Genomic DNA, 18403 nt, shown 5'->3' on the forward strand with positions numbered 1-18403 from the left:
GTCACTCTCCAGGTTAGCGGGACCGGGTGTGATGGGGACAGGGTCCAGTGTAAGTTCACCTTACAGATTTTCTGTAAAGGTGAACTTACACGTTAAGCACCTGTTGCACTTCCCTGATTACAGTCCTAATGAGTCCTCTTGCCCTTTGTAGTCCCTGTGTGGTAACACAGACAATGGGGTGGATTTACTAAAGGCAAATAAACTGTGCACTTTGCAAGTGCAGTTGCACTAATTTTCTCCCGAGCTTAGTGAATGTGGTGAAGCTTCACTTTGTAAAGAATACCCAATTAGGTGCAAGGAAAATAAAAAAATAACAGCATTTTTACTTGCACATGATTGGATGATGGAACTCAGCAGAGCTTCACCACATTCACTAAGCTCTGGGGAAAATGAGTGTTTAGTAAATCAATCCCAATATGTCATTCTCTAGTAAAATTATCACCACTGGAGGGACCAGTATGTAATTCAGCCCTCTGGCATATACCCTACACTGATATACCAGGTTTAGGAATTTTGTCTCTTTAAATTTGAAGTGTATTTATTGATCCAAGCAAGTTCCTTGGTTTTATTAAGACTGCCACTTAACTATTTTGCAGCTATGATCTAAGCCAACATTTGGGCACTAAAATGCAACTAAATATAGTCAGTCATTCATGTTATATTAAAACAATTTGGCTAGTTTACTTATAAATGGCTAGTGAGTTATTACACATCATGTTATTTAAAGTGCTCTCAGCTGCGCTTCACCAAGAAGAAGAAACCCAGTAAGGCTTTTCTGTTTATGGAAAGGCATTTCGGAATCCATACTCACTGGTTTGGTATGATTACCAGACTGATGGTTGCTCAGGAACTTCACTACAGATTAGTATATACAAAGACCCTCAGGATATTACTTTCCACATAGTTCTAAGATTACACAAACTTTAATAATCTATTTATTTGCAACCTTTTAGCACCTAGAGAGCTACAAGTGCTTTCCCTATCTCCTTCTTGCCTTTCTTTTCCTTTTTCTCTCTGTTTCTCTCTTTCCTCTCCACCTCTCTCCTCTCTCTCTCCTCTCTCTCTTTCTCCTCTCTCCTTTCGCTCTTTCTCTTTTTAGATCAGGCTTTCAGGAGGTGGCATTCAGCAAGGAACTTTCCAAGGTGTTGCAGCATCAAAAAAAGCATATTCTGCAAGTTCAGGCATCATCCAAGGTCAACATTTACCTTCTGTTTTGTCCTTTTGGTTCTGTCTCAGAGATGACACAATCATGTAAACCCTGGTGCCTGTGCAGTTTTTGGGTGAGTTAACATACACTCACCTTGCTAGTACCGGGTTGGACCACCTTTTGCCTTCAGAACAGCTTTAATTCTTCATGGCATAGATTCAACAAGGTGTTGGAAACATTCCTCAGAGATTTTGGTCCATATTTACATTATAGCATCACACAGTTGCTGCAGATTTGTACTCATCATCATGTTCTAGAAACCAGTGGTGAGATGATTTAAGCGCTACGCAAACTGTTGGCGCTATATAAAACCTGTATAATAATAGTAATAATAATAAAACCTGTATAATAATTTGAGCTTTGTGACATGGTGCATTATCCTGCTGGAAGTAGCCATCAGAAGATGGGTGCACTCTAGTCATAAAAGGATGGACATGGTCAGCAACAACACTCAGGTAGGCCATGGTGTTAAAATGATGCTCCGTTGGTACAAAGGGGCCCAAAGTGTGCCCCTTTGAGTTTCTGTTGTATTTCTATCATCTCAAACTAGTCTGCCCATTCTACTCTGACATTAACAAGGAATTTTCCTCCACACAACTGCCACTCACTGGATATTTTCTCTTTTTCAGGTCATTCTCTGTAAATCCTAGTGATGCTTGTGCGTGAAAATCCCAGTAGATTAGCAGTTTCTTAAATACTCAAACCAGCCTGTCTAGCACCAACAACCATGCCACGTTCAAAGTCACTTTAATCCCCTTTCTTCCCCATTCTGATGCTCAGGTTGAACTTCAGGAGGTTGTCTTCACCACGTCTAGATGCCTAAATGCATTGAGTTTCTGCCATGTGATTGGCTGAGTAGCAACTTGTGTTACCAAGCAATTGAACAGGTGTGCCTAATAAGGTGGCCGGTATGTGTATGTCTGACAGATATCAGCCCCTGTTGCAGCCTCTCACTCTGTGACTTAATACAATGTTGCAGTCTAATCACTGGAGAAGAGGAGAATGAGGAGATGATTTCTCCTGTCTACAAATAACAGATGGTATCATCTCAGCCTAGGCAAAGTATATTGCTTGGAGTACTTTATATAGTGACATGTCGGGAGTTTGTTGATGAATACTTGTTGCTGAAATCCACTTTAAAGCGGGGGTCCACCCACACCGCCAAAAAAAAAAAAAAAATTTTAAGCGAGCAGCTACAAATACTGCAGATGCTGACTTTTAATACATGGCCACTTACTGTCGGCAGGCGACGCCGAGAACCCGCTCGGTTCTCGGCAGCTGCCGCCGCCATCCTAGGTGAGGGAATCAGGAAGTGGAGCATTGCGGCTTCACTTCCCTGTTGACTACTGCGCATGCGCGAGTCGCGCTGTGCGTCCCAAGTGGTCCCCGCTCTCTCCTGGGAGCTGTGTGTATCCCAGGAGACAGTGCGGTGGGGACGGGAAGAGGCGTAGACTCCCATGGGAGTCTATGCCGGAAGTGGGTGCAAATACCTGTCTTAGACAGGTATCTGCACCCCCCTCCCCCCTGAAAGGTGCCAAATGTGACACCGGAGGGGGGGAGGGTTCCGAAAAGCGGAAGTTCCATTTTTGTGTGGAACTCCGCTTTAAGGTCTATAAGGTCTTATGCACATGTATGATGAGAGGCTGAAAATAAGTGTTTTCAGTCAGCTCCGAGTGCATAGCCTTTCATCACTGCAGCCCTGATTGACAAGATTCCAGCCCTGCATAGGTCCAATCAGATGCCGGTGATATCACTTCCTGTTCCACGGTCCATGCTGGTCTGTGTGGAGCTGCTTGGTTCCTTTGCTCCTGGAGAAACACTGTGATCCATTCCAGCCAGCTACTCAATTCTTTCCAGATATCTGGAACAGCGGTGGGACCCACAGAGCCATGTGGAATGCCAGGACTGCACTTTACTTTGACGAGCATGCATCTTCTATCATCCTGAAAACACATTGATCTACTGAGGAAATACGGAGGAGCCCATCCCTGAACAAAGCCTGCTGGAGACCCCACACCGAGCCATTGGGATACACCCACGGACAACCGGAGGCAACCAGGAAATACACAGGAATCTTCACTCTAGAAACCCACTCTATGCCTGCTACCCCTGCAGGGGTGACTACTTCTGGTGAGTGGGGATCACATTGGGGGGGAGCAACTGGAGTCACCAATTTTTCTTGTCTCTGAAGAGCACAGAAGTCACCGTTGACATATTCACCCACTTTTTTAAAAAAAGTTTGGACTGTACACAGTCGGGACGCTTTATAATTTACTTATTATTTTTTATTTATTTTTGATTCATTGGACTCTGTTCATAGTTTTTTTATAGCTTTCTTGTCACAATTATATAGTTGAAAATGCAGTTTTGATATATGTATATTCTATTTTTAACAGGTCACAGCATATACGGTTTGAGATACATATAATCTTTTCTAAGCTCTAATCACAATTAGCCCATGCAGGGTACAGGTTTAGAATATATAGGTGTAGTAAGTGGTGGCACTCCACAAACATTCCACCTTGAAACACTAATTCTTGTACTGTATATAATGTATGTACACATTGAGACCTGTTTGAGTTTGCACCGCTAGTGATATTCTTTTTAAAGGGATTTTGTCTCTGGATGTTACACATTACCACACATTAAGGGCGTCTGCCAAAGGGACATATTGTCACAGTTTAGACACTGGACACCATTATCACTCAGTATTATTATTTTTACAAACCTAATGCACTTTTATGGAATTAAGTACAGTGTGGTAGAAACATTGGGATAGTAATATCCTCGTTCATTTTATGACATAGGTAATCATTATAAGACACATATAGGGTAGCGCCATTTCCCCATCTATTATATCCAATACCCGAATAGTCCCACCAGGGACTCACTAGGGGAGGCTGCAAACCCTGCCATTCCTAAGCGCGGACTAATCACATATATTAACTCATAGAGGCTGAAAATAAGCCCAGCATAAAATCCGGGCATTCTCCTAAGCCCAGGGAGCCGCAGGTGGTCTGTTATACAAGTAAAGTATGGCTGTGTAAAGCCATACTTTTGGAAATGCTGATGCTCCTGTGCACTGGCATACAACGTATTTCCCAAAAGTAAAATTTCTGAAACTTTTCTTGAGTATGCCGGCATACCCTTGCATCACCTGTATGGCAAGTTGTATGTGACACTTGCAGTCCCTCTGCAGTACCCTGGGTGGGGCAGTCACACTCTCCATCTCATCCAATCACACTTTGTATTCAAAGCATTCATTGAATGGCGCCCATGCCAAGTGGCCAGCCTCCTGTGTTCAGAATTCAGCAGGGCAGCCACTTGGTACGGGAATAGTGATCTCCAGTGATTTCCAGCTTCCAGGGGCATCGGCCAGATACTGTATGCTTTAGACATAGTTACATTGGTCCAAGCTGGGCCAATGTAACTATGTCTAAAATATCCATACCTAGAATTCTTCTATAAACAGTAATTTATGCACAATGCCTATAGCTACACACTTAAATGAGGCTTGTTACCAGTGTTACTGCTTGTTACTACTTGTTTAGAATATGTTAATACTTTAATGTGCATAGTCTGGGCACAGGTTCACTTTAAGTGATCTGACTAAAATAAACTGTAATCTGTAATCCATAGAGTATGCAATTTTCTTTCCTACAACCACAGGTTGCAGGAAAGAAAATCTCTCGATTCCCCCAACAACACAGTCAGTGTTGATACGGAAATCCCTTCTGCAGAGCTATTGTGTTCTCCCGGCGGGGATGGTGCGGGTAACAGTCTGTGCCGGGAGAGCACAATGATTACTGCTAACAGCTATAGCCACTGGCATTATTCGCATGCTAAAATCCAAAATGCTGGTTGCACCCAGTCGATCGATGGATCGACATGAGTACAACCAGCCTGCCCATAGATGCCTCATCTATGGCCAGCTTTACACTTTGCACACCTCTTGTGCTCACTGCCTAGTGTAGCCCCCTGGTCCTAAATTAGGGCTATCATGAAAATTTAGTTTTTGACTGGGCTGTAGGCAGCTCAGATTGATTGTACAGTTTATCTGGTCTTTCCCGAATCTCAATTAGGTTGTGCATTTCTCACTGTCGCCAGTAGGTGTCACTGGTACCACAGGCCAGTATGAGATAGTACAACTAGGTTGAGTTATGAATATTTATTTTTCTGCCAGCAAGCCCAGTAGGAGGTTCTTGGCCACTAGTGCATTCTGGGAGAGGATATCTATTTGGACTGGGCCATGTGCTCGGTCTCTTGCCTCAGGTCCTCCTGGCCTTAGGTTGTGCTGCTGAAGTAAGCTCTGCAAGTAGGCTCAGAAGTCTGGGGCCTACTAATCCTGAGGTGGTCCTTAGGCTGTTTTGCCCAGTGTGTAAGAAGCCAGGCCAAATAGAGAAGATCCAGGGGAGGACCCTTGCTGGAGAGAGCCAGGATGAAGGCTGGTCTCTGAGGAGGACCTGGTGACTCGTTTGAAGGACGCACCTACATCTAAAATGTGCTTACAGTGTTGCTGGGTTGGCTTAAAGGTTCTGACACTGTAAAGCTGGATCTTGTTCTACAATCTGAAATGTGTTTGGAGTACCGCTGGCTCAGCTTAAAGGTTCTGGTACTGTGAATCTGTACTTTTTCCAAGGAGTCCGTAATTGATCTGCTACTGGTATCTGAGACACCTATTCCTCTCTCCTACTTCCTTCTTCCAAGTTCTACATTAAAGCTTTGAAAAGATCAAAAGTGACTGGCACCCAATTTCTGTTCAGAACTCCCCATTATAACCATGGATTCAGCCCTGGGGTAAATGCTAGCTCTGCCTTTGGTGGTGTTGTCCTGCCCCTGGAAGACTCAGGGGGCGCTACACTTGAATATGCTTCAGCTGACGTTTTAGTCATCTCAGTTGCTCTAAAATCTAGTTTGTTCATGCTCGGCCAGCTTAGCCTCCTGTCATGATAATCTTGTACAAAGAGATGGTGTTCCTTGTTGAAAGCATTCAAAGATTACCTAGCATTTTCTAACTGGTAGAAAAATAAGGGCAGAAATCTGATTGTTTGCTATGGACAACACCTCCAATTGTCTTCTGCCCCGCTTGCCTTATAAGAGGTCCAGTGCACTATGGGTCATATATTTTGTACAGTACATTTGCTAGCTTTGGCTTCAAGGTCAGTGCACCTGTGAAATATGTAGGGCAGTGTATTCATTTATATTATTCGCCGCCATTCAGGCTACAAAATATGTCTTTTGTTCTTCTGGGGAAATTGGCAGTGCCTCACACGAAATGGTGAAGCGTTACACGAGACAGAGAATGTGCGGGGCACGAGAAACACAGGAGTGTTGTACATTATCAGCAAATAAACTGCTAAGGCTTAAGCCAGCTTATTCATTCCAAAACAGAGCAGTCTCGTAGGCCAAATGAGTGCCATTTGTTTTATTTGACACTACATTCATGTAACAATTGTTAATTCAGCACTGTCGGGGAGCTGTCCTTGGTTTCCCAGTTTAGCAGTCTTTGCCAGCATTTCTGTGTACAGTTCATTTTCTTTGGCCCTCTTCCATCCATTGAAAAAAAAAAAATAAGTCTGTGACAGCTTGCCTAAAACGTTAATGGAACTTGTTTCACTATCTCACATCCTCTCCCTTCACTTGTTCTTTGCTCCTAATCTCGCAAAACTATTCATAGAGATTTCATTTACAAAAAAAGCCCAAAGTTAAAGAGGCTGATGATGAAGGAGGCTGCTACATTTTCCATTTCTCTTCAGGTGGCACTATGGTAACTGAAGAGATAGACAACAGATTGAGGACTACAGTCATATCTATGCTGGCTATTAGACATGTGCAATTTGTTTCGGTCCGAATATAGATTTGGACAAATTTTTGGTTATTCGGAGATTAATCTCTGCATGAAACAGTAACGAATAGTAATGAATTTCGTTGAAATAAGTTAAAATGTGTTTCATTAATTCGTTTTCTAAGGAATTCCAAATTTTCAGAACAATTAGAATTTGGATCGGTCGAAAAATGATCGACCAAATCGAATTCCTTGTGAAGAATAGCTGGTTGTTAAGCAGCAGGCTGGGAAGCTGGCCGCCACGTCCTTGACACCTGATGTTTATTAGAAAATTAATAAACTAAATGAAATTTAGCGGAAACGAATTCCGAAACCAAAACGAAAAGAATTCAGAAACTAAACAAAATTAGTAACATAACGAATCTATATGAAACTAAATTCATTCTTCCGTTCTGCACAGGTCTACTGGCTATCATAGGAGGAATCTAGCCCAATCTTTACTCTAAAGGGGTTGTAAAGGTTCATGTTTTTTCACCTTAATGCATCCTATGCATTAAGGTAAAAAAACACCTGGCAGTGACCGGCCCCCCAGCCCCCCCGTTTCACTTACCTGAGCCCCGTAATTCTGTTGGCCGTGACGCGCTCTCCCTCTCTCCATGAGGTCCCAGCTCTTGATTGGATAGATTGATAGCAGCGCAGCCATTGGCTCCCGCTGCTGTCAATCCAATCCAATAACGCGGGCACCGGGGGGGCGGGGCCGAGTCCAGCATTCGGCGGCTATGGGCGCAAATGCTGGACTCGGGAGCATACCCGCAAGGTAATCCCCCAGGAGAGCACTTCTCCTAGGGGGTTATTTGATGCAGGGAGGAGCCGCAAGAGCCACCGGGGGACCCCAGAAGAGGATGATCGGGGCCATTCTGTGCAAAACGAGCTGCACAGTAGAGGTAAGTATGACATGTTTGTTATTTTAAAAAAAAGAACCCTAATGCCCTGTACACACGAGTGGACTGTCCGACAGAAAAAGTCAGACGGAAGCTTTTCATCGTCTATTCCGATCGTGTGTATGCCTCATCGGACTTCTTTTTTTGAAAAGTCTGACGGACCTAGAAATGGAACATGTTCTAAATATTTCTGACGGAACCAATTCCTATCGGGAAAACCAATCGTCTGTATGCTGTTCCAACGGACCAAAAACGACGCATGCTGTGAAGCAAGTACGAGACGGGAGCTATTGGCTACTGGCTATTGAACTTCCTTTTTCTAGTTCCGTCATAAGTGTTGTACGTCACCGCGTTCTGGACGGTCGGACTTTGGTCGGACTTTGGGTTGACCGTGTGTAGGCAAGACCGCTTGAATGGAATTCCGTCAGAGTTCCATCGAAAAAACCTTCGAAGTTTATTCCGACGGCAAAACCGGTCGTGTGTACGCGGCATTACAGTCACTTTAATGTACTTGTCTGGAATCAATATGTCAGTCAGGAAATTCATCTTTTAAAACGTTGCTTCAACAATGGAAGCCTATTAAATATTTTGAGAGTACAGGCTTGCTTTTACTGACCTTGTAAGTAGCCTTAAAAAAAGTGGTGCCAAAGGCAGAAGATTTTTTTACCTTAATGCATTCTATGCTTTAAGGTTAAGCATAGAAGTTCCCCCCACAGCCCCCCCCCCCCATACTTACCTGAGCCCTATCTCGTTCCAGCGATGTGCATGAGAGAAGTGGCTCTCCAGGGTCTCTCTCTCCTCATTGGTTCACACAGCAATGGAACCCACTGGTTCCTGCTGCTGTCAACCACAGCCAGTGAGCTTACGAGGAGAGAGTGGGGGGCGGGGCCAAGCCATGCTCTGTGTGTGAATGGACACACAGAGCATGCCTGCTCGTGTGCCCCCATAGGAAGATAGCAAGAGGCTTTCTATTGGGGGCCTTCGGCAGGGAGAAGGAGCCAGAACCCCCAGCGGGGGGAACCAAAAAGAAGAGGATAAGTGCTGCTCTGCGCAAAACCATTACACAGCGCAGGTAAGTATAACATGTTTGGTATTTTAAAAAAAAAAGAAAAAAAAGAAATAAGCCTTTAGTTTTACTTTATTAGTGCTGCCCTATAATAGAAAATATATTATATTTACCCCTCTGTTAGCCTATGTCTCCTACCTTCTCTCTATTTGAATGCTGTAGCCTCCACCAGATGCTTCAATATTTGACACTTCTCGGAGTGTCAGACATCCGTATCTCCCATTATGCTAAGGTTCCACCCTGCAATCCCTAAGTCCGTGCTGTGTCCCGTAGTGATGTAGGAGCCAGATTATGGAAGCACAGGGTGCGGCGGTTAATTAGGCATCTAACACTACCAGAAGTGTCATATGCTGGAGAATCTAACAGACCCCAAACATAGAGAAGGTACAAGACCAGAGCTAAGACCAGATGTAAGTATAACAGCTCTTTTATTGCAAAGACCCTTTATATGTTTGGGGAAAATAACAGTGCCCCTTAAAGTAGTCCAGGCAAACATTTAAATGAACAGTTTTTATGATTGTCACATTGCACAGCCAGGAGATTCATCCTACTAAATCTTGTTTACCTTCCTGCTAATAACATAGATGTCCAGACCAAATTTAGCAGCATCCATATGCATCATTTAACATGACAATAACACTATGGGCTCAATGCACACAAATGTAATAAAACTAATGATCCTCTATGCAGGAACTTGCTGCCATGGGCTGGCAGAAAGACCCTATGTAAAAAGCGTATGTAATAGTCTATAAAGTAAATGTGTTTACCTGCTTATAGAATTGTAAACATATGTATGCATAAAACATTTACGGTATAAAATGTACCTTCTTTTCTTATAGCTTTGTTTCATGTGTACACATGCATGCATGTATATTGTATATGCATTACAAGCAAAATGATATGTACACGTAAAGCAATTATCTCAGATGCAGATTTACTTTTATGGAGCACAGCACAAGTTTACCACACAGCTGTGTGAATGGACCCACAGTAAACAATAAGCCTTCATTTAGATCCACAAAAAAAAACAAAAAACAAAAAAAAACACAACAACACTGTACTAATAAAAATGGTCCATTTTTTATTTTTTATTTTTTTGCTGCTTTGTGAATGAGCCCTATAACTAATTTGTCAACCTACACAATTTTTACAATATTTTTAAGGACAAATTAGGTTTTTGCTTGTTTTTTTTTGGTACAAAGTATTGATTAGTTACTTGCCCAGATTTCTTATTTTTTAAATTTATCTTTGTAAATTACTTCCTTCTTTGGAGAGAAATGATCACCATCTTTGACACTGAAGGGATACTAGTATTATTAAATACACTATATAACCAAAAGTATTGGGGTGACTGCCTTTACTTGCACATTATCTTTAATGGCATCCCAGTCTTAGTTAGCAGGGTTCAATATTGAGTTTGCTCACCTTTTGCAGCTATAACAGCTTCAACTCTTCTGGTAAGGCTGTCCACAAGTTTTAGGAGTGTGTCTATGGCAATGTTTGACCATGCTTCCAGCAGCGAATTTTTGAGGTCAGCCTCTGATGTTGGAAGAGAAGGCCTGGCTTGCAGTCTCTGCTCAGGTTGAGGTCAGGACTCTGTGCAGGCCAGTCAGGTTCCTCCACCTCAAAATCGCTCATCCATGTCTTTACGGACTTTGCTTTGTGCACTGGTGCAGTGTCATGTTGGAACAGGAAGGAACCATCCCCAAACTGTTGGGAGTATGAAATTGTCCAAAATGTCTTGCTATGCTGACATCTTAGGAGTTCCCTTCACTGGAACTATGGGGCCGGGGCCAAGCCCAATCTCTTAAAAACAACTCCACACCATAACTCCCTCCGCCAAATGATTTGGACCAGTGCACAAACAAAGTTCATAAAGACATGGATGAGCGAGTTTGGGGTGGAGGAACTTGACTGGCCTGCACCTGACCTGAGTCCTGACCTCAACCCAACAGAACCCCTTTGGCATGAATTAGAGTGCAGACTGCGAGCCAGGCCTTCTCTCCAACATCAGTGCCTAACCTCACAAATGCGCTTCTGGAAGAATGGGCAAACATTCCCATAGACACACTCCTAAACCTTGTGGACAGCCTTCACAGAAGAGTTGAAGCTGTTATAGCTGCAAAGGGTGGGCCAACTCAATATTGAACCCTACGGTCTAAGACTGGGATGCCATTAAAGTTCATGTGCGTGTAAAGGCAGGTGTCCCAATTTTTTTGGTAATATAGTGTATATAAAAGAAGCATTTACTGTTGCTCCCTTTCCTTTTACAGTTAATTTCTCCCTTGCTGATAAAATTATGGCCAACTTTAACATTCTGGGAGTGTTGGAGGCCCCTTCTGATAGTCTTTCCCCCTGCCCTGATGAGACCACTAATGAACAACCTTAGATGACAGTGCCCTAGCAAACTCTATGCAACAGCAGAGATTAAACCTGATAGCTGTTATCACCCATTTATGTGCCATCACGTTGTGATTGAGACTGTGAAAGGCAACATAAGTAGCAAATCTATGAGCATGCCAGTAATGCCGTGTACACACGAGCAGACTTTTCGACCGGACTGGTCCGACGGGCTGAGTCCGGCGGACAACTCGACCGTGTGTGGGCTTCATCGGACCTGCAGCGGACATTTTCGGTCAAAAATCTGACGGACTTTAGATTTGGAACATGCTTCAAATCTTTCCGACGAACTCGAGTCCGGTGGAAAAATCCGCTCGTTGTATGCTAGTCCGACGGACAAAAACCGACGCTAGGGCAGCTATTGGCTACTGGCTATCAACTTCCTTATTTTAGTCCAGTCGTACGTCATCACGTACGAATCCGTCGGACTTTGGTGTGATTGTGTGTAGGCATGTCCAGTCGTTAGAACGTACGTCGAAAGTCCGTCGGAAAGACTGTCGGACCTTTGTTGTGGAAAAGTCCGACCGTGTGTACGCGGCATTAGTGGTATGCAGCAGCAGTAAGAAAAGTATTTGCTGTGGTCACTATTATGGTATTGTTTATAAAATAGCCATGTGACCACCACGTCATAGCTGACATGGTGATCACATGATAGGTAACCACTCTGATTTTCTACAGATTGTCACTGGTAGCTCACCATGCTCCTAGCTATAAAGGTGAATAGAGATTAGCACTCTCTCTGCAAGAAACGAGTGCTGGGGAACATTGATCTACAGATGAGAAGGTTTTAAACGGTGGTCATGAGTGATTTATTAGAAGTGTTGAACTAGGAAATATGGCCAGCATTACACCTGTCAAATTTCATCAGAAATTTGATATTTTTAGAACATTTGTTTACTTATCTAAGAGCTTAAGGGGACGATTTGACAATCATTTTTAGACCAGAGAGAGTGAAAAAAAATCGAAGGACAAGGATGGAAATTTTTTGTTGAATCTAATGGGAATGAATGAACTTCAAATCAATGAATTCGCTTCCAGCCATGAAAAATCGTAACTAGTCTTATTAATGTTTGCTTGTCAAAATTAATCTGTACATTGACATGGTACTCAAATGAAATTCGTTAAAAATGGTCCACAAAGACACCGTCAAATGATCAGATGAGCAATTTTTATATTTTCTCGTCCAAATGTTCAAGTGAAAGTCTACAGGTGTGAGGCCAGTATACAGTAAGTGTGCTGTTTGGACATTTGGCTGTACAGTATCATAGAGGTATGGAAATCAAAAGACAAACTGAACAGAATTAAGCTCTTTTGGTATAAAAAACAATAAACATAAACTCTTGGGTTGATTTACTTAAACTGCAGAGTGCTAAATCTGGTGCGACTCTGTATAGAAACCAATCAGCCTCCAGATTTTATCGTCAAAGCATTGGTGTGTGCAGCCTATTGCATTAGAGTGTGCCAGAGCACAAACACATGGACGGTGTCAATAGAGCAAAGATTGGTGTCAGTAGGGCAGTGGCCGTTGTCAGTAGTTTTTTATTTTTATTATTTTTTACAATTTTAGTATTTATAATTCTTTTTTACAATATTATGTTTTATTATTGTTTAACAATTTTTTTTAGGAGCCCATTATGGAGCTTTGGTGAAATATCAAGGGTCTAAACAGACCCCTAATGTTTCACTTTTGAGACAGAGAAAGAAACTGAGGACAGAGATTCCTCAGTCACTTTCTCTGCAGCCTTTATAGTTTACTATGCTTCTGTTAAGAATGAAGACAGGAGCAATCGGTAGAGATCCCTCACTGTGTTAATTCAGAAAAGGAAGGGGACAATTATTGAAATATTTACCAGCCCCTTTCCCAGTAGTGGCAGTACTGCAGAGGGGAGACAGGAAGCAGGGAGAATCTGCACCGCACGGGGGGTGATTAGGGTGTACCCAGGCACAGGTGGCTCACCCTGTGTGCACGTCTACGTGTCAAAGCTTAATTGCACAAACTGAAGTTAGAAGCTGATTGGCTACTGTGCACAGCTGCACCAGATTTTGCGCTCTCCAGTTTTAGTAAATCAACCTCATTTTGTACTTTATCTATTCAATCATCAGCATGCATTTCGTTCGGCTTTACTGCCCACCTACCAATGAAGCCTCACTTTTGCATGAACATATCCTATCAAAGTGCTGACAATGTCAGTGGAGCAGGTGATATATAACTAAACGTTCCACAGTTCACGATTAAAGGAATTCTACATCATTTTCAGTCTTTAAGAGTTGTTTGTTTATAATAATGAGCATTCATTGAAGACAGGCAAGTAAACATTTCAATGAACACTACAAAGAACTGCAAATAATTGTGCTGTTTTCAGTGTCCACTCCAGCGTTCTGCTCTAATGAGCTGCACAATTTAGCTTGTCATTGATTAATATGTCTTCCCTGACAGCACATACAAATATATCCTCCTCCATAGCACTCACACTGGGTTTCAGCAATGTGCTGACTTTATAGGGTGGATCAGGTGGGAGTTGAGCTGATGTAAAGTAATGGAAAAGATCGTGGATGTACAGCGGAAAGTCAGCAAGCCCACACTTCATCTGTGCAAGGAGCTCAGAGACACTAATAGAACCGACTGATCTTGGATATAAATGTCAGATAACTACATAAAACACATGCAAAAAAGACATACATATGCCTGCTTAGATGTTACAGAAGCCTCCTGTTTCCAAACATAACATGTATTCATAAAAAAGAAGAAAAAAAAAAAACACGAATAATAGAGCTTTGGAGTGGGAGATAATTTTATAGGGCTTTTCATGATAAATAAAAATGATGATACTAGCAACTTTAAGACTTTAAAGGATATGGGCAGGGCAGCAAGGGGCTCTCATATCAAAACAGGTTCAATTGAAAGAAAAAAAAAAAAACTTTAAGCAGAACTATAGGCAAAACATTTTTTTTTTCATTTTGGATAGCGTAAAGGTCTGTTATAACCCCGGTCAGATTTTTTTTCGCCATCTGTGTCTCATTGCAGAGTTTTACTTTCACTTCCTGTCCCATAGCCAAACAGGAAGTGAGAAGAAGTTAAGGGAATTCTTGGGGACGCCGGACATAGTGTCCCTATTGGAAGATTCCCCCTCTATTACTTTTCTGGGGACAACCCAACATTTGGGATTTTCTTTTATTTGAATTTTAATGAGAATGGTAAACAGTATAAATAGATAGGGTGAATCTCCTTAACAGGGACATAGACAACAAAATTGGCAAGTGCTCTAATCCCTCTCCACTCTATCCAAAACAAAAAAAAAGTTTCAGCTTTAGTTATACTTCAATAGCATAACCTTAATAGCGTAACCTTCACACCTCTAATTCTGATCTTCTGTGTGTCCACGCACAATAGGGGCCTTTTCTTCTTATGCCCCAAAACTCTGGAATTATCTTCCTACGCACATCAGAGATTCACCTTCTTTAAACATTTTCAAATCAACATTAAATTTTTTTTTTTTTTTAGATAAGCCTTCACCTAACTGTTCCTTTCTTGTTCCTTTTGTTGTATATGTTTTTATTTTTTTGTCTTTTGTTGCCTTTAAAGTCACTATGTAAAAGAATATTATTAGTATTATTATTATTTGTATACAGTGGAGCCTCGGTTTGTGACTAACGCGGTCAACGAGCATTTCGCAAAACGAGCACTGTATTTCTAAAAATCCTAACTCGGTTTGCAAGTGTTTTCTTGCAAAACGAGCAGGATTCAGGCCAAAAGCGATGTGCAGTACCGCTTTTGGCCTGAGGTGGGGGGCGCCGGAGCCGAACAGTGCCGATTGTCGGCGTTCGGAAATGCACGGAAAGGCCCGAGGACAGTTCGGCTGACCTCGGCAAACCTCGGCAAGGCTCGTGAACGGAGTCTTTCCGAGGTTTGCCAAGGTCAGCCGAAGTGTGCTCGGGCCTTTTCGTCCGTTTCCGAGGCTCTCCGGCGCCCCCCGCCTCTGTCCGCATGCGGTATTGCATCCCATTGAAGTCAATGCGGAATAAATTATTTTTGTTTCCACTTACTTCCATGGGAAAACTCGCTTTGATATGCGAGTACTTTGGATTACAAGCATACTCCTGGAACGGATTATGCTCGTAATCCGAAGTTCCACTGTACTTTATACACTTTGAGGGCTCCTAAACATACATTTTTTTTAAGCGTTCCTTGATTGAACAAGGTGAAGAGATGGGGTGGTGACATCACAATTTCTACCTTGTCCAATCAGAGAAGGGATTGCATTCATTGAGAAAATGCAAAGTGTTCTCTAAATGGAGCCCATGCCAAGCAAGTGACCTTATGTGTTCATTAAGCATCGGGACAACCGCTCAGCACAGGACATTTAAACCACCGACAATCACCGTAGTAGTGGTGCCAACTAAACTGATTTCCAGTTTCCATGAAGATCAGCTAGGTATGTCATATACTGTACATAATTACATTGGTCCACGATGCCTCAATGTAACTATACAAAAATGTTCATACCTAAACTTCAGCTTTAATCACTGGAAAGAACCAAGCATATAACTCCCCTTCCTACATTCCTCTGTGCACTACTACTTCAAAAGCCTTGCACGCCAAAGACACTTTCAAGAATAGTATACATTAGTAGATTAAGAAGTTTCTTACCATCATCCTTGTCGGGTAGAATCACGATCTGAGCAGAAGGGAATTCAGTGCCCAGCCTTCCTCCCATAGGCATGCTTAGTGTAACATTGAAAGTCTCAGCTTCCTCGTACAATGAATCGTCTATGATCACCACGCGGCACTTTTTCTCCACTTCCCCCTTATCAAACCTCAGAACGCTGTTGTGCTCCTCAGGCCTAGATATGTAATCAGAGTAGGATAAAACGGATGTTGGGACAGTTCCAGTAGCCGTACCTGAAAAACAGAGTTGTAATGCATTTCATTTTCAATTTGTCATCATTTGATTTGTCTGGGAGGCAAACATTAAAATAACAAAATTAAGTTTTGTTAACCGACAGGATAATTCATGTTGCTGATGTTTAGCAGGCTTATCTTTGGTAACAGGGAGGTAGGAAGGTGTTCATTTGATTGATCATAATTACCTGTAGCAATATTTGGTATTTTTATACCACTAACAGGCCTGGTTTAATGGGGATTGCTATTCCACAGTATAGTAGTACAGTTCATCAAGGTTTGGGTGCCGTGATAAACCTGCGCTGCCTGTACCATAAGTACTACATACAGTGGGGAAAATAATTATTTGATCCCCTGCTGATTTTGTACATCTTGCCCACTTACAAAGAAATGGAGGTTCTATCATTTTTATCATAGGTGTACTTTAAATGATAGAGACAGAATATAAACCAAAAATCCACATGATACAAATGTTATAAATTGAGTTGCAGTTCAGTGAGTAAAATAAGTATTTGATCCCCAAGCAAAACATGACTTAGTACTAGAGAAACCCTTGTTGGCAAGCACAGATGTAAGACGTTTCTTGTGGTTGGTTACCAGGTTTGCACACATCTCAGGAGGGATTTTGGTCTACTTTTCTATACAGATCTTCTCTAAATCCTTAAGGTTTCTTGGCTGTCGCTTGGCAACTCAAAGTTTCAGCTCTCTCCATACATTTTCTATAGGATTAAGGTCTGGAGACTGGCTAGGCCACTTCATGACCTTAATGTGCTTCTTCTTGAGCCACTCCTTTGTTGCCTTGGCGATATGTTTTGGGTCATTGTCATGCTGGAAGACCCACCCACGACACATCTTCAGTGTTCTGGCTGAAGGAAGGAGGTTCTCCTCCAAGATTTTACAATACATGGCCCCGCCCATTGGCCACTCAATGCAGCAAAGTCGGCCTGTACTGTTAGCAGAGAAAAAGCCCCAAAGCATAATGTTTCCACCTCCGTGCTTGACTGTAGGGATGGTGTTCTTAGGGTCATAGTCAGTATTTTTCTTCCTCCAAACATGGCAAGTCAAGTTAAAGTGTTACTAAACCCAGGACCCTGCATTCACAATATCTGGTCTCCCACAGTACACAGAACATGGAAATGCAATAGTTTTAGTAAATATGAACTGCTAAATACCTTTTCTCATCAGCAGTTAGAGCAGTCTTGTGACTTTTATCTGTGTCTGGTTAAAGTTTGTAGGAGGAGATTTCTTTTACAAAGGGTTTTATTGATAATCATAGCAATTTCACAGTTTAACAGTGTAGATAATACATCATGAATAAACATAACATAAAGTTTAGCATCTTATAAATAAAATAAGTATGCTAGTAAATCAAAGAAAAACAAAACAATAAGAATATAACAGAGGCTGAAAACAGTTTTGAGAGGGAGGTTAAAGAAGAGCTAGGGGCAGAGATTAGTCAAGAAGGGAGGAGTAAAGAATAGGGGGAAAGGAGAGAAGAGGAAGAAAGGGGGGAGGGTGGGTCCTCATGGTGGGAAGCAAGAGTGCATTAAATCCGAAGAAGGGTAGTATCAAATCTGGTGGGTTTAGTATATTCGACCCATGGCCTCCATACCTTCAGGAACTTATCATGGGTGTCCGAAAGGACCGCAGTCAGCTTTTCATTAACCATTATATCGTCCATGCGATTCTTAACCACCTCAAAACTTAGTGTCTGTGTCTTCCATGCCCTAGCTATCGTTAGTTTGGTTGCAGTAAAGAGATGCAGAGCCAGCTGGCGCTCCGGGAGAAGCAGCTCCGCAATTGGGTTGCAGAGAAGTGCCTCGAACAGATCCTTTTTGAGGTCAGCATGGAGTATGTTTCGGAGGAGGGAGCAAACTCTAATCCATAACCTGCATACCCCCGGACAGGTCCATCAGATGTGCGACATTGTGCCCTCCTGGGAGCACCCTCGGAAGCACAAGGGAGAGTAGGATGGGATGAACCGGGCCAGTCTAGCAGGCGTGTAGTACCACCTGTAAAGTACCTTATAGGCATTTTCTAAAAAGATGACATTCCTTGAGCATTTGGATATTGCTAAAGTCATGACCTGCCAATCCTCCGGATC

General features: G+C 42.4%; 1 protein-coding gene across 1 annotated transcript in view; it reads right to left on the reverse strand.

Moving 5' to 3' along the window:
* Window positions 1–18403, reverse strand: part of FREM2 (FRAS1 related extracellular matrix 2) — a 293022-nt gene that overhangs the window by 114319 nt on the left and 160300 nt on the right. The window contains exon 6 of the mRNA XM_073613282.1: window positions 16048–16299. Within this exon, the coding sequence (XP_073469383.1) occupies window positions 16048–16299 (252 nt within the window). The remainder of the gene's footprint in view (window positions 1–16047; window positions 16300–18403) is intronic.

Source organism: Aquarana catesbeiana, linkage group LG02, assembly GCF_042186555.1.
Source record: "Aquarana catesbeiana isolate 2022-GZ linkage group LG02, ASM4218655v1, whole genome shotgun sequence".
Taxonomy (NCBI): Eukaryota; Metazoa; Chordata; class Amphibia; order Anura; family Ranidae; genus Aquarana; species Aquarana catesbeiana.